The sequence below is a fragment of the Galleria mellonella genome, unplaced genomic scaffold, assembly GCF_026898425.1.
Source record: "Galleria mellonella isolate WM207_F2 unplaced genomic scaffold, CSIRO_AGI_GalMel_v1 utg117, whole genome shotgun sequence".
NCBI lineage: Eukaryota > Metazoa > Arthropoda > Insecta > Lepidoptera > Pyralidae > Galleria > Galleria mellonella.
In genome coordinates, this window is record NW_026441980.1 from 1,599,969 (window position 1) to 1,614,397 (window position 14,429).

The 14,429-nt window shown below is 34.0% G+C and overlaps 2 protein-coding genes across 2 annotated transcripts; both read right to left on the reverse strand.

Moving 5' to 3' along the window:
• Positions 1-5,303: 5,303 nt before the first annotated feature.
• Positions 5,304-13,399, reverse strand: LOC128201198 (cytochrome P450 4C1-like). The gene is made up of 5 exons (XM_052897428.1): positions 13,315-13,399; positions 12,943-13,053; positions 12,023-12,208; positions 6,433-6,620; positions 5,304-5,495 (listed from the first exon to the last, which is right to left on the reverse strand). Exons 1-5 carry the CDS (start codon positions 13,397-13,399, stop codon positions 5,304-5,306), a joined length of 762 nt encoding a protein of 253 aa, XP_052753388.1.
• Positions 6,941-9,731, reverse strand: LOC128201255 (uncharacterized). Its single transcript, XM_052897694.1, has 2 exons — positions 9,605-9,731; positions 6,941-9,080 (listed from the first exon to the last, which is right to left on the reverse strand). Exon 2 carries the CDS (start codon positions 9,073-9,075, stop codon positions 7,204-7,206), a length of 1,872 nt encoding a protein of 623 aa, XP_052753654.1. The 5' UTR covers positions 9,076-9,080; positions 9,605-9,731; the 3' UTR covers positions 6,941-7,203.
• Positions 13,400-14,429: the final 1,030 nt, after the last annotated feature.

Below are 14,429 nucleotides of genomic sequence, written 5' to 3' on the forward strand. Positions count from 1 at the left end.
CCCCCTGGAAACCGTGACTAATTCTAGTTTAATTCGTCAGGATGGGCTAACTGACCTACTTTTATCTTCATCTGTCATCCCTCACTGGTGCCCCGCCAGTGTATACCAATAGCGCAGACGGGATTACCATACCATTATCATCCATTAAAAAAAAACACGTTTCGACTTTTGGCTATGAAGCACACAAACGCTACGGTAGCACGAGTATTATTTTAGCAGTTATTTATACGCATTAGCGTATAAATAAGTAAGTAAGTAATAAGTTTATAAGTATAAAGTAATACATTTTGTGGCTAGTTGAAAATGACATTAATGTTCTTGCAATTGGGGTGGTGCTGCGTTTGTTTCGAACTGGTCTCGGACGACGCTTCTCCTTTTCCATTGTCGTCGAACTTGGGTATTCTTTTTTTGATGGATGATAATGAAATGCTAACCCTATCTGCGCTAACGGTACACGCTGGCTGAGCACCAGTGAAGGATGATACGTGAGAATAAAAAGGCAGGTCAGTTAGCTCATCGTGATGAATACACTTGAAATTCAGCACGATGGTTTCCAGGGGGGACCACGGGGTTGTCGACCTGTTAGAGTATATTGTTAGCGATGGGAGTGGTAATTTGCATTACTAACAATCTCTCCCCTCCACTTGGGTATACTTGTGAATGATAAAGTAAACACTTGCTACTGTTAAATAACCATGCAAGAACCACAGATTTATGATAGAAACACGAGTGGAACAAAGGTATCCAAGGAGCGTGAATTTACTGGGTACAGAGGAATAACACCTGAGTCCTCAGGAATGGCAACGCATGGGGGGTATCATGGAGTAAACAGTATACTCTGTTATTTCCATGGTACTGCTCATGTCTATAGGCGACGGTTACCACTTTCCATCAGGTGGGCCGTCAGCTTGTCTCCCATTCTAAGTTGTATAAAAAAAACCTACATTCATACAATGTCTCCCTCCATTGAGTTTATTTTCTCTACAATAGAGTCCGTATTGATGAAGTCAAAGTTAGTATTAAATTATAGTTTTCTTTATAAGAGATAAAAATATTACAGTCATGTTTTTAAACGTTGCCTATTCAACCAACAAGGAAGTGTTATTTTTTAAGAACTGTCCCGTATAAATACTTATTCGATTTATAGCACATACGTCAACATTTATTTATTACTAGCAGTTTACGTGGGCGAGTTTTTAAGAACATTAATAGGTTTTGTTCTTAATTTAGTTTACGTATATGGAATAAATTGTTAAATCAATTTATAGCCCAAGATCCAGCTGCTGATATCTGTAATCTACAGACTTTTTTATGATCAACAGTTCTAACTACAATAAAGACCGATTTATCATTGTTCTCATTTTTGCTATTATCCGTCCACTGCTTGACATAGGCCTCCCCCATAGACTACCATAAGAAATGGTCCTGAGCCATTTGCATTAGTGTTGTGAAAAATGAGCTCCGAGGCGGAAACTCGAGCTCCGAGTCGAAGCTACTGAGTCTTCAAAGCTCGAGCTCTGAGGGCTCGCAAGTCTTAAAGGCTCGAGTCTTGAAGGCTCAAAAGTCTTAAATAAAGGGTTCGAGTCAAAGCTCGAGCTTTATTTATATACCTGATAATATTAAAATGAAATAATTTTATTTCATTGTGGTAAGTACGTATAAAATGAAATAAAAGGATAGAAAGTAAGAAAATTTTATTATATAATGAATGATAATTCGATTTTTAACCATGCATCTACCAATGCTTCTACCTTCTCCCAAGAAAGAATTCTGGCTTTCTTCGGAAAGAATGCTGGCCATATAGAATAAATTTTATCTAAAGGTCATTTATGTTCACTTGTTGATTTTTATGTTTTAATAAGGACCCAGATGATGCCTTTTCGTTTTGTTCACTCTGTATAAAATCAACATCGCCATGATGTGATTAATGCCTTTGCAAAATGGAGTGCGATGTTTTAATAGAAAATATATGACAGCATACCTTGCACAACAAATAATATTTCTATTTGTGTTTCTTAAAATGACACCATTTCCAACAAACACGCGGCTTTTTCGACACCATAGAAGATGCTGAAGCATCATTTTCTGTAAGCGAAGTATCAGTAGTATCAAACTCAATGTCTTCCGATGTTACATTATCTTCCTCAATCATTTTGTAAATCTAACAAACTTTAACCAGTAAAAACTACAATAAAATGTATTTTTATTTAAACCAGGCAAACTGCACTACATGAATGGCGTATACAAGTAATTATTACAATAATATTAATAGTAATGTGGGTAGTTCTAAAACTAGCGATAACACTGAGTCGATGATTCAATGAGTCGAAGACTCGGGAAACTCGAGCCTTTTAACAACTCTAGTCATACATATGAGGTCAAGAAAAGAGCATATTCCTTTTTAAAAGGCCGGCAGCACACCTGCAATGCCGTAGGTGTTGTGGGTGACCATGGGCGGCAGTAGTCACTTACCATCAGGTGAGCCGCATGCTCGTTTGCCCCCTGTGTTGTAAAAAAAAAGTCATATCTATGGAGTCATATCTATGAAGTCATATCTATGAAGTCATATCTATGAAGTCATATCTAGTGAGTCATATCTATGGAGTCATATCTATGGAGTCATATGTATGTAGTCATATATATGTAGTCATATGTATGTAGTCATATCTATGAAATCATATCTATGGAGTCATATCTATGAAGTCATATCTATGAAGTCATATCTATGAAGTCATATCTATGAAGTCATATCTATGAAGTCATATCTATGGAGTCATACATATGGGGTCATAGAAGATGCTGAAGCATCATTTTCTGTAAGCGAAGTAGTATCAAACTCAATGTCTTCCGATGTTACATTATCTTCCTCAATCATTTTGTAAATCTAACAAACTTTAACCAGTAAAAACTACGATAAAATGTATTTTTATTTAAACCAGGCAAACTGCACTACATGAATGGCGTATACAAGTAATTATTACAATAATATTAATAGTAATGTGGGTAGTTCTAAAAACTAGCGATAACATTGGATCGGCGCGTTTAGTTTCCTCTATAGGACGAGGTACAAAATTGTAATAAAAATATGTTATTCAGCAGTGAAATTAATAAAACATATTTATTAGATTTATTTTGGAGCAAAATGTTGTGTAATGAGCTTTTAAAACAGAGCTCGAGTCGCGACTCGAGCCTTGGGACTAGGGCTCAAGTCTGGGCTCGAGCCTTCGCAATATGGCTCAAGGCTTAAGCTCGAGCCTTCATAGGTGACTCGAGCCTTCAATGAGTCGAAGACTCGGGAAACTCGAGCCTTTTAACAACTCTAATTTGCATCCACTGACTCCCTTCAATGTAATTGAAGACGTCATTCCATAAAGCGGGGGTTCGTCTTACACTGCGTTTGTCCGTACAAGGTAGCTACTCTAAAACCTTTCTTTCCCGTCGGTTGTCAGTTCTTTGAGCTATGTGATCAGCCCACTGCCATTTCAGCTTGCTTATTCTTTAGACTATGTCGGTTACTTTATTTCTTTTGCGGATATCCTCGTTCGGAAGACTATATAGTACTAGATCGTTTTAATTTAATAGATTTTCTAAAATAATTATAAACAAAGTTAGTTATCACTTGTCAAACGCTATTCATTTTGTCCACCATTCTCTTATTCTAAAGGGCACAAGGTTTCGCGTTTAATTTCAAAAGATCTTGGCCTGTCTATTGGTGCATTTTATTTGTTTATAAATCACTACATAGGATATTATGTGATAATTTAAAATATATAATATATACAGAATGCCACGCCGATATACATATATGTATATCGGCTTAACACCAAGAGATCTGGAGGTGGTAGCCTCCGGAGTTGAAGCAATGCCTCGCCCGCATTAATAACTGGCGGGTTCTAAGAAGACCCTGATTGATTGTTTTAAAATATAACTTAAACGTTTATAGAATTTCATTGCAATCCGTTTTGTAGTTTTTGCGTGAAATAGTAATAAACATTCATCCATCAATAGTAATAAATATATATTAACAGGCTGATATTACTGACTTTTAAAACGCCTGATGTTTTCATATCAGCAAATTTACATGATGAGTAATAAACATACATATATGTAGTAAATAACCTATATATTTTTTTTTCAATGGGTGTAAATGGTATGGTAACCCCGCCTGCGCTAACGGGTTACGCTGGCGGAGCACCAGTGAAGGGTGATAGATGAGAGTGAAAACAGGCCAGTTAGCCCATCATGATGAATTCATCAGGAATTAACCATGATAGTTTCCAGGGAGAACCGCGAGGAGATCGACCTGGTTGGGTATATTGCTAGCAATGGGATTCTCAGTCTCTATTACTAATAATCCCTTTCCCCCCAATAACCTATATTACTGAATGATTTTAATATTAAGTTTATGCGATTATTGACATAAAAAATACACTCAGAGATGAAACGCCATTCTTATTTGTGGAAAAGCAGAAGATCGTCATTTACCAAAGGGAGACTTTGTACAAAAGTCGTTTACTTGGGTACCTCTATCTCATTCGTGTTTCAACCGTAAAGCAGTTGTGTTTGCATGGCTGTGTTTCGGTTTGAAAGGTGGGATATAGCGTGAATTTACTGGTGGTACAGAGGAATAACATCCGAGTCTTCAGGAATGGTAACGCACGGGGGTTATCATGGGCGAAACAGTATACACTGTTACGTCCGTAGTACTGTTCATGTCTATAGGCGACAGTTACCACATTCCATTAGGTGGGCCGTCAGCTTGTTTGCCTCTGTACTCTGTAAATTTACGCCACATCCCACCCTTCAAACCGAAACACAGCCATGCAAACACCACTGCTTAACGGTAAAAACACGAATGGGACAGAGGTATATATAATGTATAATAATTTTGACTTAAATCCTAAATATTTGATTAGCTGTTATTGTAGTTATGCGTTTATAAAGTGAGATTGCACTTCTATTTTCACCCAAAAGAAAAAAAAAAAACAATGGCATAATGATTATTTAATTTTACTTATACCAACATAGAATATAAAACTACATACAATTCCCAATATAATCATTCTGAATAGGCATATATTAAGAAAACAACACAATATATTGTATAGAATTAAATGCATAAGTTTTTAGTCAACACTAAGCGATGAAAATTTTGCAGGTAAACAGTCCTATTGTGAGTACGAACCACGTCGAAACGTCGACAATAAAGGAGCAAGTATGTAGGTACTATTTACCTGCAAAGTTTTCATAGCGTTAAATCCCGATAATGTATTTAAAATACTTGTAAACGACACGAAATATTCTCAAATGCACTCATTTATACTTCTTTTCTCCAGTCGGATTTGAAAATTGTCGACATGTTTCATCATAATTTCATACTTAACCTCAACGTTTGCTTTACTGGCGCAGGAGTTCAGCTCCTGATCTTCTGCTGGCAGTATCCGGTAATTTCTTATTATGGTTGCAATAACGGTCTTCATCGACATCATTGCATATTGATACCATGTAATCAATATTTTGTATTGTATTGTAAAATGTTTATTGTACATACATTATATTAGACATATTAAAAAGATTTAAACATACAATGGTAGATTTATCCCATAGGGGGGAACTCTTGCAGTTAACCTATGAGAGCCTGAAAGAAAGCTATAGAATGTTTGAGTGTAAAAACGCTACAGCCAAAGATAAAACTTACAATAATTTTTAAAATAAAACATAATGTTCTATACCTAGTGGATAGTTATAAACTGACAAGACTGTTTAATATTTTCTTGTAATCATAACTCTTTGAATATTTTATTATATATAAGCATTATTAAATATATCATAAAATTGTTTTCCATATGTGACATTATTGTCAATAAAAAATTGAGTATGTAAAATAACATGTTTATTAATATTGGGTTATAAACTTTTTCTTTATGCAACTTAGAATGGCAAACAACCTGACGGCTGGGGGGAAATGGATTTTCCCCCCGGAAACCATCGTGGCTAATTCTAGTTGAATTCGTCAGGATGGACTAACTGACCTGATTTCATCCTCATTAGTCATCTATCATTGGTGCCCCGCCATTGTATACCGATAGCGTAGACGGGCTACTATATCATTATTACCCATTAAAAAACCTGACGGCTTATATATATATATATATATATATATATATATATATATTAATATCAAAAACCGACTTCAATTGTGATAACACCAATTATTTTGATCTAAAAACTAAACTATAGCACTGATTTTGTGATTTTGATATAATTGCTATAACACCAATCTGTAAGTACATCCTTTCAGATAAAAAAAAATCCAAATCAGTTTAAAGTTACGAGTAACAGACATAAAGAAAGTACAACCGAATTGAGAATTTTCTTCTTTTTGAAATCAGTGGCAAATAATTAAAATTTAAAATAAATTACCTTATCCACAAAATTATTTAAAAGCTGAGAGTGTTCTATGTACGTAGAATATTTGGGCATAAATTTGTAAACCGATGGCGGGTGGAGCCAGGGTCTAATGAATCGAGCGGCTGACATTTGGCAAAAACCATTGAACGCCTTTAGAACTGGATGATTTATATTTCTTTGAGCATTTACATTAACTCCCATGGTGGTTTCTAAAAACAGAAGTATACACGAGTTACTTACATAAATTTTCTTAGCCTTATTCGAAAATTACGTATGTACACTTACGAGCGATGCACCGGATACTAGTAAGGATAAAACTCGACTGGATTGATGGGGCCATCACATTGTGAACACGAGGAATTGGAGTAAATCGGATGTTTTACAAGAAACTGAGGCGAGTAAAACTCACTAACAACAAGAAGCAAAGCGGAAGCAAGGGATCGGCGAAGCTAAAAAATCAGAATACCGCATTAAGACCGTAACTGGTACATTGGGCGTTACGGCTTTGTCGATCTCTTTAATCACCTGAGAGTAGAGATGGGCAATCCACCTGGGTGGGTTTAAAGTCTGGTGGGTAAAAACCGGGTGTTTTGGGTTTATTGGGTTTAAACCCCATAAACACCCAAATTTTTGGGTGTTTATGATTTTGTACTTCATCATCGTCATCTCAGCCGCAAGACGTCCACTATACTGGACATAGACAATATTATTATGCAGCCTACAGAATAAAAAACTTTTAATTTGATTTTGAGTTTATTAAGAAAGAGATGAAAGTAAAATGTAAAACTACAGTCAATCACTGTCAGATTCAGAGTTATTACAAGCGATGAATTGTATAGGTTCGATAGGCTCTATTTCGTCTAAACTGTTATGTTCATTTACTTGCTCAATGAAAGCTTCTAAGGTATTTTCTTCATTAAACTGAATGTCCTCGCATTCAGCTTTATGTTTAAGATTCCAGTTATAACAAATGAATGAAATTTTTTCAGTTCTTTCAGTTGTAAGTCGATTTCTTTTGTTATTATGTATGTAGCCTTGGATACTAAAGGAACGCTCAGTGGCTGCCGAAGTACAGGGAGCTGATAGAATACGAATCGCTACTTTGCTTAACTCAGTGGAACCACAAATACCTTTCCACCATATTAGGGGCTCAATGCTATCTAATGAGCTCCATACAAATCCTCTGGCCCAAAAGTTTTCTTTAGCTTTATAACACGCCAAATCTGCCATTACATTTGACAAACTTAAGTGTTGGCTTAAATTGTAGATAAACTCCATACCCTTAAGTTCTTCCTCTTGAGTAAGTTCGACTCCTAGAGTCCTGGGGTCTAGAATATATGCTGCAAAATGTATTGGCCTCATTGCCATATTGCATCTTGAAGATACTGATGTTAGAATCTGCTGTTTGCTTTCTTCGCTCAATGTCGAAATCTCATTTAATGCAAAACGTATCTTAGCTTGTACATCTCTAAATGTAATGTATGTGCGATGCAAACGATTCTGGTCGCTCTCTAAGTAAAATATGCTTTCAGTGACTGGTTCCAAAATACTTATACATTCCCCTGTCTTCGTCCAGAAATCATCACTTAGAATTAAATCTTTAATATCTCTTGAAATTACCACATCTTCTCTAACTGTTAATATTTGCAAAGCTATCTTATTTGCTTTCAAACTTTTTAACGAAGTAACATGACTTCCCCATCTTGTAGCACAAGGCAATTTTAGTGTTTGTGTAGAATCTTCACCCTGCCTTGATTTTATCAACAAGGAACTTAATCGTTGACTCCTTTTAACAGTTTTTATTATATTTATGGCTTGCATAATAAACACAGTTACTTCTTGTATCTTTACAATATCTTGGCACAACAAGTTAAGGATATGTGCACAGCAACCGAGAGGAACAACATGTGGATATTTGAGTTTTGTTAATTCGAATGCCTTTTGTATATTTCTAGCGTTATCGCCAATAAGTACAAGAAACTTATTTGCTCCATACACTTTCATTACTTTTTCAACTTCTTGGCTAAGGTATTCACTAGTGTGAGGATTACTTTCTGTATTCAAACTTTTAACGTATGCAGGTTGAGGTTTTGATATAAGAAAGTTTATTATTCCTTCATTTCTTAAATTAGACCAGCCATCGCACTGAAGGTGTAAGTAACTACAAGCATTTAGTTCCTCATTTAACTCAAAACGCATTTCTCTATATATTTTATCTAAGTATTTTGTCGCTAAAGCTTTACGTGAAGGTATTTTAAATTTTGGTTGCAATTTTTCGAAAAATTGTATCCATAAAGGATGTTGCACCATCGATAATGGCGTCCCTGTTACAAATATAGCTCTCGCTAATTCTGTTTTTATATGATCATCGGTGTCTTGAAACTCAGCATTTATTGTAGTGTTAGCAGACGACGAGGGGCTTATAAAAGAATCATTTGTCTCTATCTCTGACAGTCCAGACATTTTGGTTTTGGACGAGCTATCTTTTATAAGTTTCATAGAGTCTTTTAATGTTTCTGGAGATTTTGGACAAGTGATAAGATGTTGAAGCATTTTGGCAGCATTACTGAATTTGTAGACCTTATTACAAAGCTTGCAAGAAACAGACTTGTTTGGTAAAGTACGGTAGTGCTCCCATATGCGTAAATCTTTAGGTCTCCCCATTGAACCTAAAAAAATGAACGATGATTAGTTGGTCTGACGAAAATTCAACAATAGAGTGCCTATTTTTTTACAATGATTATTTCTTGTTATTTACAATAAATTTATTAAAAAAATAATAAAATAAATACAAAAAACCTTTGTAAAATTACATCTCCTCGGAGGATTAAACGCAGACGCTAGTTTATTATCGTATTGTTCTGTATTTTTCTCAGCAACTTCTTTAATTCGATTAGGTACTTACGCATATTATGTTAAAAATAAATATCTAGTACACATCTTAGGCTATCCACCATTATTATCCAATGACGACTCTCAGCTAACTATGCACTATCATCCAAAATAAACGTGTATGGAAAATTTTATCCCAGTCGGTTGAGGATTGAGGATAATTGCATCAACATACGAACATACCTACATACTTTTATTTACATAACGCAAGCTAAATAAAAGCTTGTAATAATACATCTAATTTTAAGTTAAAATTGTTAAGTGATCATGATATAATTGTATCATTCAAAAATCCACTTACCTTTAATTATTTCTTGTTAAGTATAAATATTATTTCAAATCTGCTCCCTTAATATGCACTTTTTTACTGCTTTTCCTACCTAACACGTTACCAGGAAGTCACGTTACCAGAGTCAGAGTAATAGTGAACACGTTTGACAGTGATTGTCGTCGCCTCATATTCAGCGTCAACGAATAGGGGAATCCCCAGTCATAATGTATTGCATGCGTGGCGGTCTTACTTCAAATCCATAAACAAAGAGATAATTACAGAACTCGATACTAGATGGCGCTGTTTTTGTTTGAAGAAAGTTTGCGGGCTAAAATACATAGAATTTCATCAATGACTTCCACAAAGAACAACATTTCTGTTTTTTCTAAGTCCGTATCTCTTCCGTATATTTCATAAGATATAAGCTTGGGCTACATTGTTATGCAACGTGATTTTGTCGCTGTCTTGCTAGCAGGGTTGACAGATATACGATTTAAATCGTACTCATACTATTATTTGTCTATTTTTTAATGTACGATCGTAAAGATTATGATCGTAATTCGCACAAAAACATATGACTTTTTGGTTACCTGGCAACATTTTTATTATGAAACGAACATGCTCACATCATCAGTCACATGCAACAATTTATTGGGGATTTCCCCTTCACATCTGGCAGTCCTGCTTGCTAGAATATAGGTAAGTCAGCCACAGTTACTGACGATCGATATTTAAAGGGTATTGTTTTTGTGCTAAATATTTCATAAAAACGTTATTTAATACTTTGTGGATTATTAATTTAGTTGATAATCACTGGAAGTAAAATGGATGCTAATTTGAGAGATCAAGATCTTCGTATAAAACAGTTAATAAAAGAAAATCTACGTAAGTACTCTTTTTATACCTAGGTAGGTAAGGTATAATAAACACAAAAGGTACTTAGATCGCGTGTGTTCGAAGCATTTATTCTAATAAATTTAATTTAAAATTGTAGAAAGAAAAAAATGTCTGCCAAGCCGTAGCCGAAGCCGATCTCCAAATATATTTGGCGATAGTGAGACCCAGTGTCCAGATGATTTACCCAGCGTCGTCGCAACAAAGAAAAAAACGAGGATAAAGTAAAAGAAAATTTACTGAAAGAAGAAACAAACTGTTCTAAATGCTTAATTTATGGAGAAGAGGATAAAAGAAATGAGTATTTCGGACTGTTAGTGGCTCAAGAATTTAAATATATACGGCCATGTGTGCGAACGAGGTGTTATGAAGAAATTTTAAAGTATCTACGGGAAGCAAAAGGCCAACATGTTGATCAACTGCAACATGAAAACACTGAAAATTAATTACTTTCATTTTATTATATATAGATTTTTAAAATTTCCTGAAATATTATTAGTTAACGTTTTATTTAATATTGTAGAATTGATCAATACAATTTATAAAAATAATTTATTGGTATTACTTACATATTTTCAAAAAAATACGTAAAAACCTATTTTTTTGGGTGATTATGGGAGTTTATGGGTGTTTATTGGGTTTTTACCAAAGCACCGGGTTTAAACCCGGTGCTTTGCCCATCTGTACCTGAGAGGCATTTAAAAAAATATAAAGACGCTACACTATAGCATGGAGCAGGCAGAGTAGAGCTTTTTTTTGCAAAAAAAGTTGTACTCCTGTTTTCTACTTGCTGTGCCTAACACGATCCATAATTAATGTTGAAAGTGTCATCTATCAATCATATTATTATATGTAATACAATAAGAAATAAATAAATACATTAGAAATAATAATTACATTAAAAAAATTTTTTTTGTGAATTATTATGTCATTCTAAAATGAATGCATAATTATATTTATTCCCGTCAAAGATAATGTAAATATGACATATAAGAAATAATTAATACATAGAAAACAATAGGTGACCTCATCAGAGAAGCGACCTCTCGCAGACAAATCTCGAACGGAGAGGAACAATTATTGCATATTCAAAGCGAATCACTAATTCATATTATTTTTTTGCCCGCTATTTTGATTTTTAAAGTCTGAAAACTAATGATATAGACCATTAATAGATGTTGTATTAAGACCTAATATAATACAACTGTATCGAATTTGGTGCAGGAGTTTTTGAGTGATGCCGAAAAAAACATACAGAAAGACAGAGAGGGAAAATTACTTAAAATTATTCTTTTGGCTTCTATCAGTGTTTACAAGACCCCTTATATCAATTTAAATATATCCCACGTATAGTTACAATTTTATTCTATTAAATAAGATAGTAACTTTAAAAAAATATAACTAGTAAAGTCAAAATTAGGAAAAATAACAAGGATTTGAGAACCAGGCTTATAAACCATGTTAACATAAATATATAAAGACTTAAGGACCTAGTATTCCCGATATCACGTAGAAGAAAAACCTTTCAAAAAGGAAACCGAGAATATATCTTACCACATATCGAGTCCATAGAATATGTAGTGACATAATTGAAGATCGAGAACTTCTCCTTTCCAGCCACTGATTGCAACTGGTCTGCTAGTATTGCACTCTGTTTGTAAAATATCTTCACGAAGTTGTTCAGAGTTTTCTGTCCAAACGTCGGAGCGAGGACTTTGCGACGTGGTCGCCATATCGTTACTACAAATTTAATTGTCATGTTAATTTCGCTTTTCAATGATTTTACAAACAGACATGTGCAAAATATTTTTTTTTGCATTTTTTACACGAAAGAGAGACAAGCTAATATGCACTTCATTTGATAGCAAGTAACTCATTTATTTTTTATTTGCCGTGTGGTCCCGGCATAGAATAGGCCCTTTCTTTCCCGTGGGTGTTGTAAGAGGTGGCTAGGGAAGGGCGAGGGATGAGCAGCAGCGTCCCTATTAAAACATCTTTAAAACCTATCTGTGATTACCAAACTGCCTGTCAGCGTATTCCGTTAGCGCAGGCGGAGTTACCACACCAATCTGCCTACCAAGCGTGACAATTACTGGCAAAACTACCCAAGGGGGAGGCTTATGTTCAGCAGTGGACAGATAAAGGCTGATATGATGATAATAAAATAAATTTTGCATTTTAATGATGACAGACAAACTAATATGCACTTTATTTGATAGCAAGTAACTTATTTATTTTAACTTCAACGCACAGTGAAATTTTATGTACACTTGTAATCATTTTAATGTTTAGATACTAAGATCAGAAATTTCGCTGTTATGATGCTGGCCTTTTAAAAAGCTATAAAACTCTCTTCTTTAAAGTTCCCATGTCGTGTTCTGAAAACCATTTTTTCGATCTTCCTTTCTTTTTAACTTCCTATTTTTTTATTTCAAACCCATCCTAAATTTCAATTAGGGTACAATTTAGCTTACCTGGTGCAAATATGCTCCCGTTCCCAATCAGCGGTCGTGCAAGATCCATCACCTCATCTTTTTCGAGGCTTGTCTTCATTACTTTATCTGCAGCAAAAGGATCTGCTACATCTGAATGGAAAATAATAATATTTGTATGGAAAAGATAAATAAGAATAATAATAATGAAGAAAAGAGAAAAAAAAGAAAGAAGGAAAGAAAGAGAGACAAAACGAAATATTTATTTAGTGCTCAATTTTATATTTAATCACAAAAACTATTTAACATTAAACAAAAGGAAAAAAAAATAACTTATTTATTTATTTATGTTTTTGCACTTTATTATTCTTATTTATTATTCTTTTTTTATTGTTATTTTCCGGTAATACTTACTAACATACAAATTATTTCCAAACCAAAAACTAGTGATACCATTACGTTTATATGCTTCATCAGCTAAAAGTCGAAACGTGTCCATTGGATCTGAAATTACGAACTTTAATTATATTTTGTTATTTTTTAAAATAATATTATATATAAATGGTTCTTATATTTTTAATTTTTATACAACTTAGAATGGTAAACAACCTGACGGCCCACCTGATGAAAAGTGGTAACCGTCACCTATAGACATGAGCACTGTACTACTGTTTCGCCTATGATACCCTCCATGCGTTGCCATTACTGAGGACTCGGGTATTATTTCTCTGTATCTTATAAATTCACTGTCATATCCCACCCTTCAAACAAAAACACAGCCATGCAAACACAACTGCTTCACGGTTGCAACACGAATGGAACAGAGTTATCCAAGCAAACTACTTTAGACTTTAGATTATTTTCAAATTTATTATAAAAAAGTAGTTGCTACGCTTAGTAGGCGGATTGGCAACCACAGTTAGGCTTTAGATATGTTTTAAAACGCTGCTGGCCATCTATCGTTCTCCCTTATTCACAACACCCACAGAAAAAAAAGGTGTGGCCTATTCTATGCCGGGACCACATAGCCACGTTATCATAGCAACAAAGATAAATTATATTAATAGAATTGAATTTATATTATTATCTTACCTTTACCCCTCCTGACGAAAAGCCACACGTGCCCTATAAAAGGGAGACATGTATATGGAAATGGTAATTGCTTCGATTATTTTATTATATCCCTATTTTTCCAACGCCACATACAATAGTAAACTGCCAAAAGAACTAAACATATTTGCCACAACATTATTCTTAAATATTCACTAAATATTAAATAAATAAAACTATAATTGTTTATCAAAAATTATTATGTCAGTTTTATATTTTATATTTTTGTAAATATTATTGTAATTGTTTATCACAAATTATTGTGTCGGTTTTATACTTTACAATATATTTTTATTATAACAAATGAATAATAAAAAAGATTTTTATTTAAAATTATAACTTTATCAAACATTTTTGTGTCACTTTTATATTTTATAATATATTTTTATAAATATTACTGTAATTGTTCATCACAAATT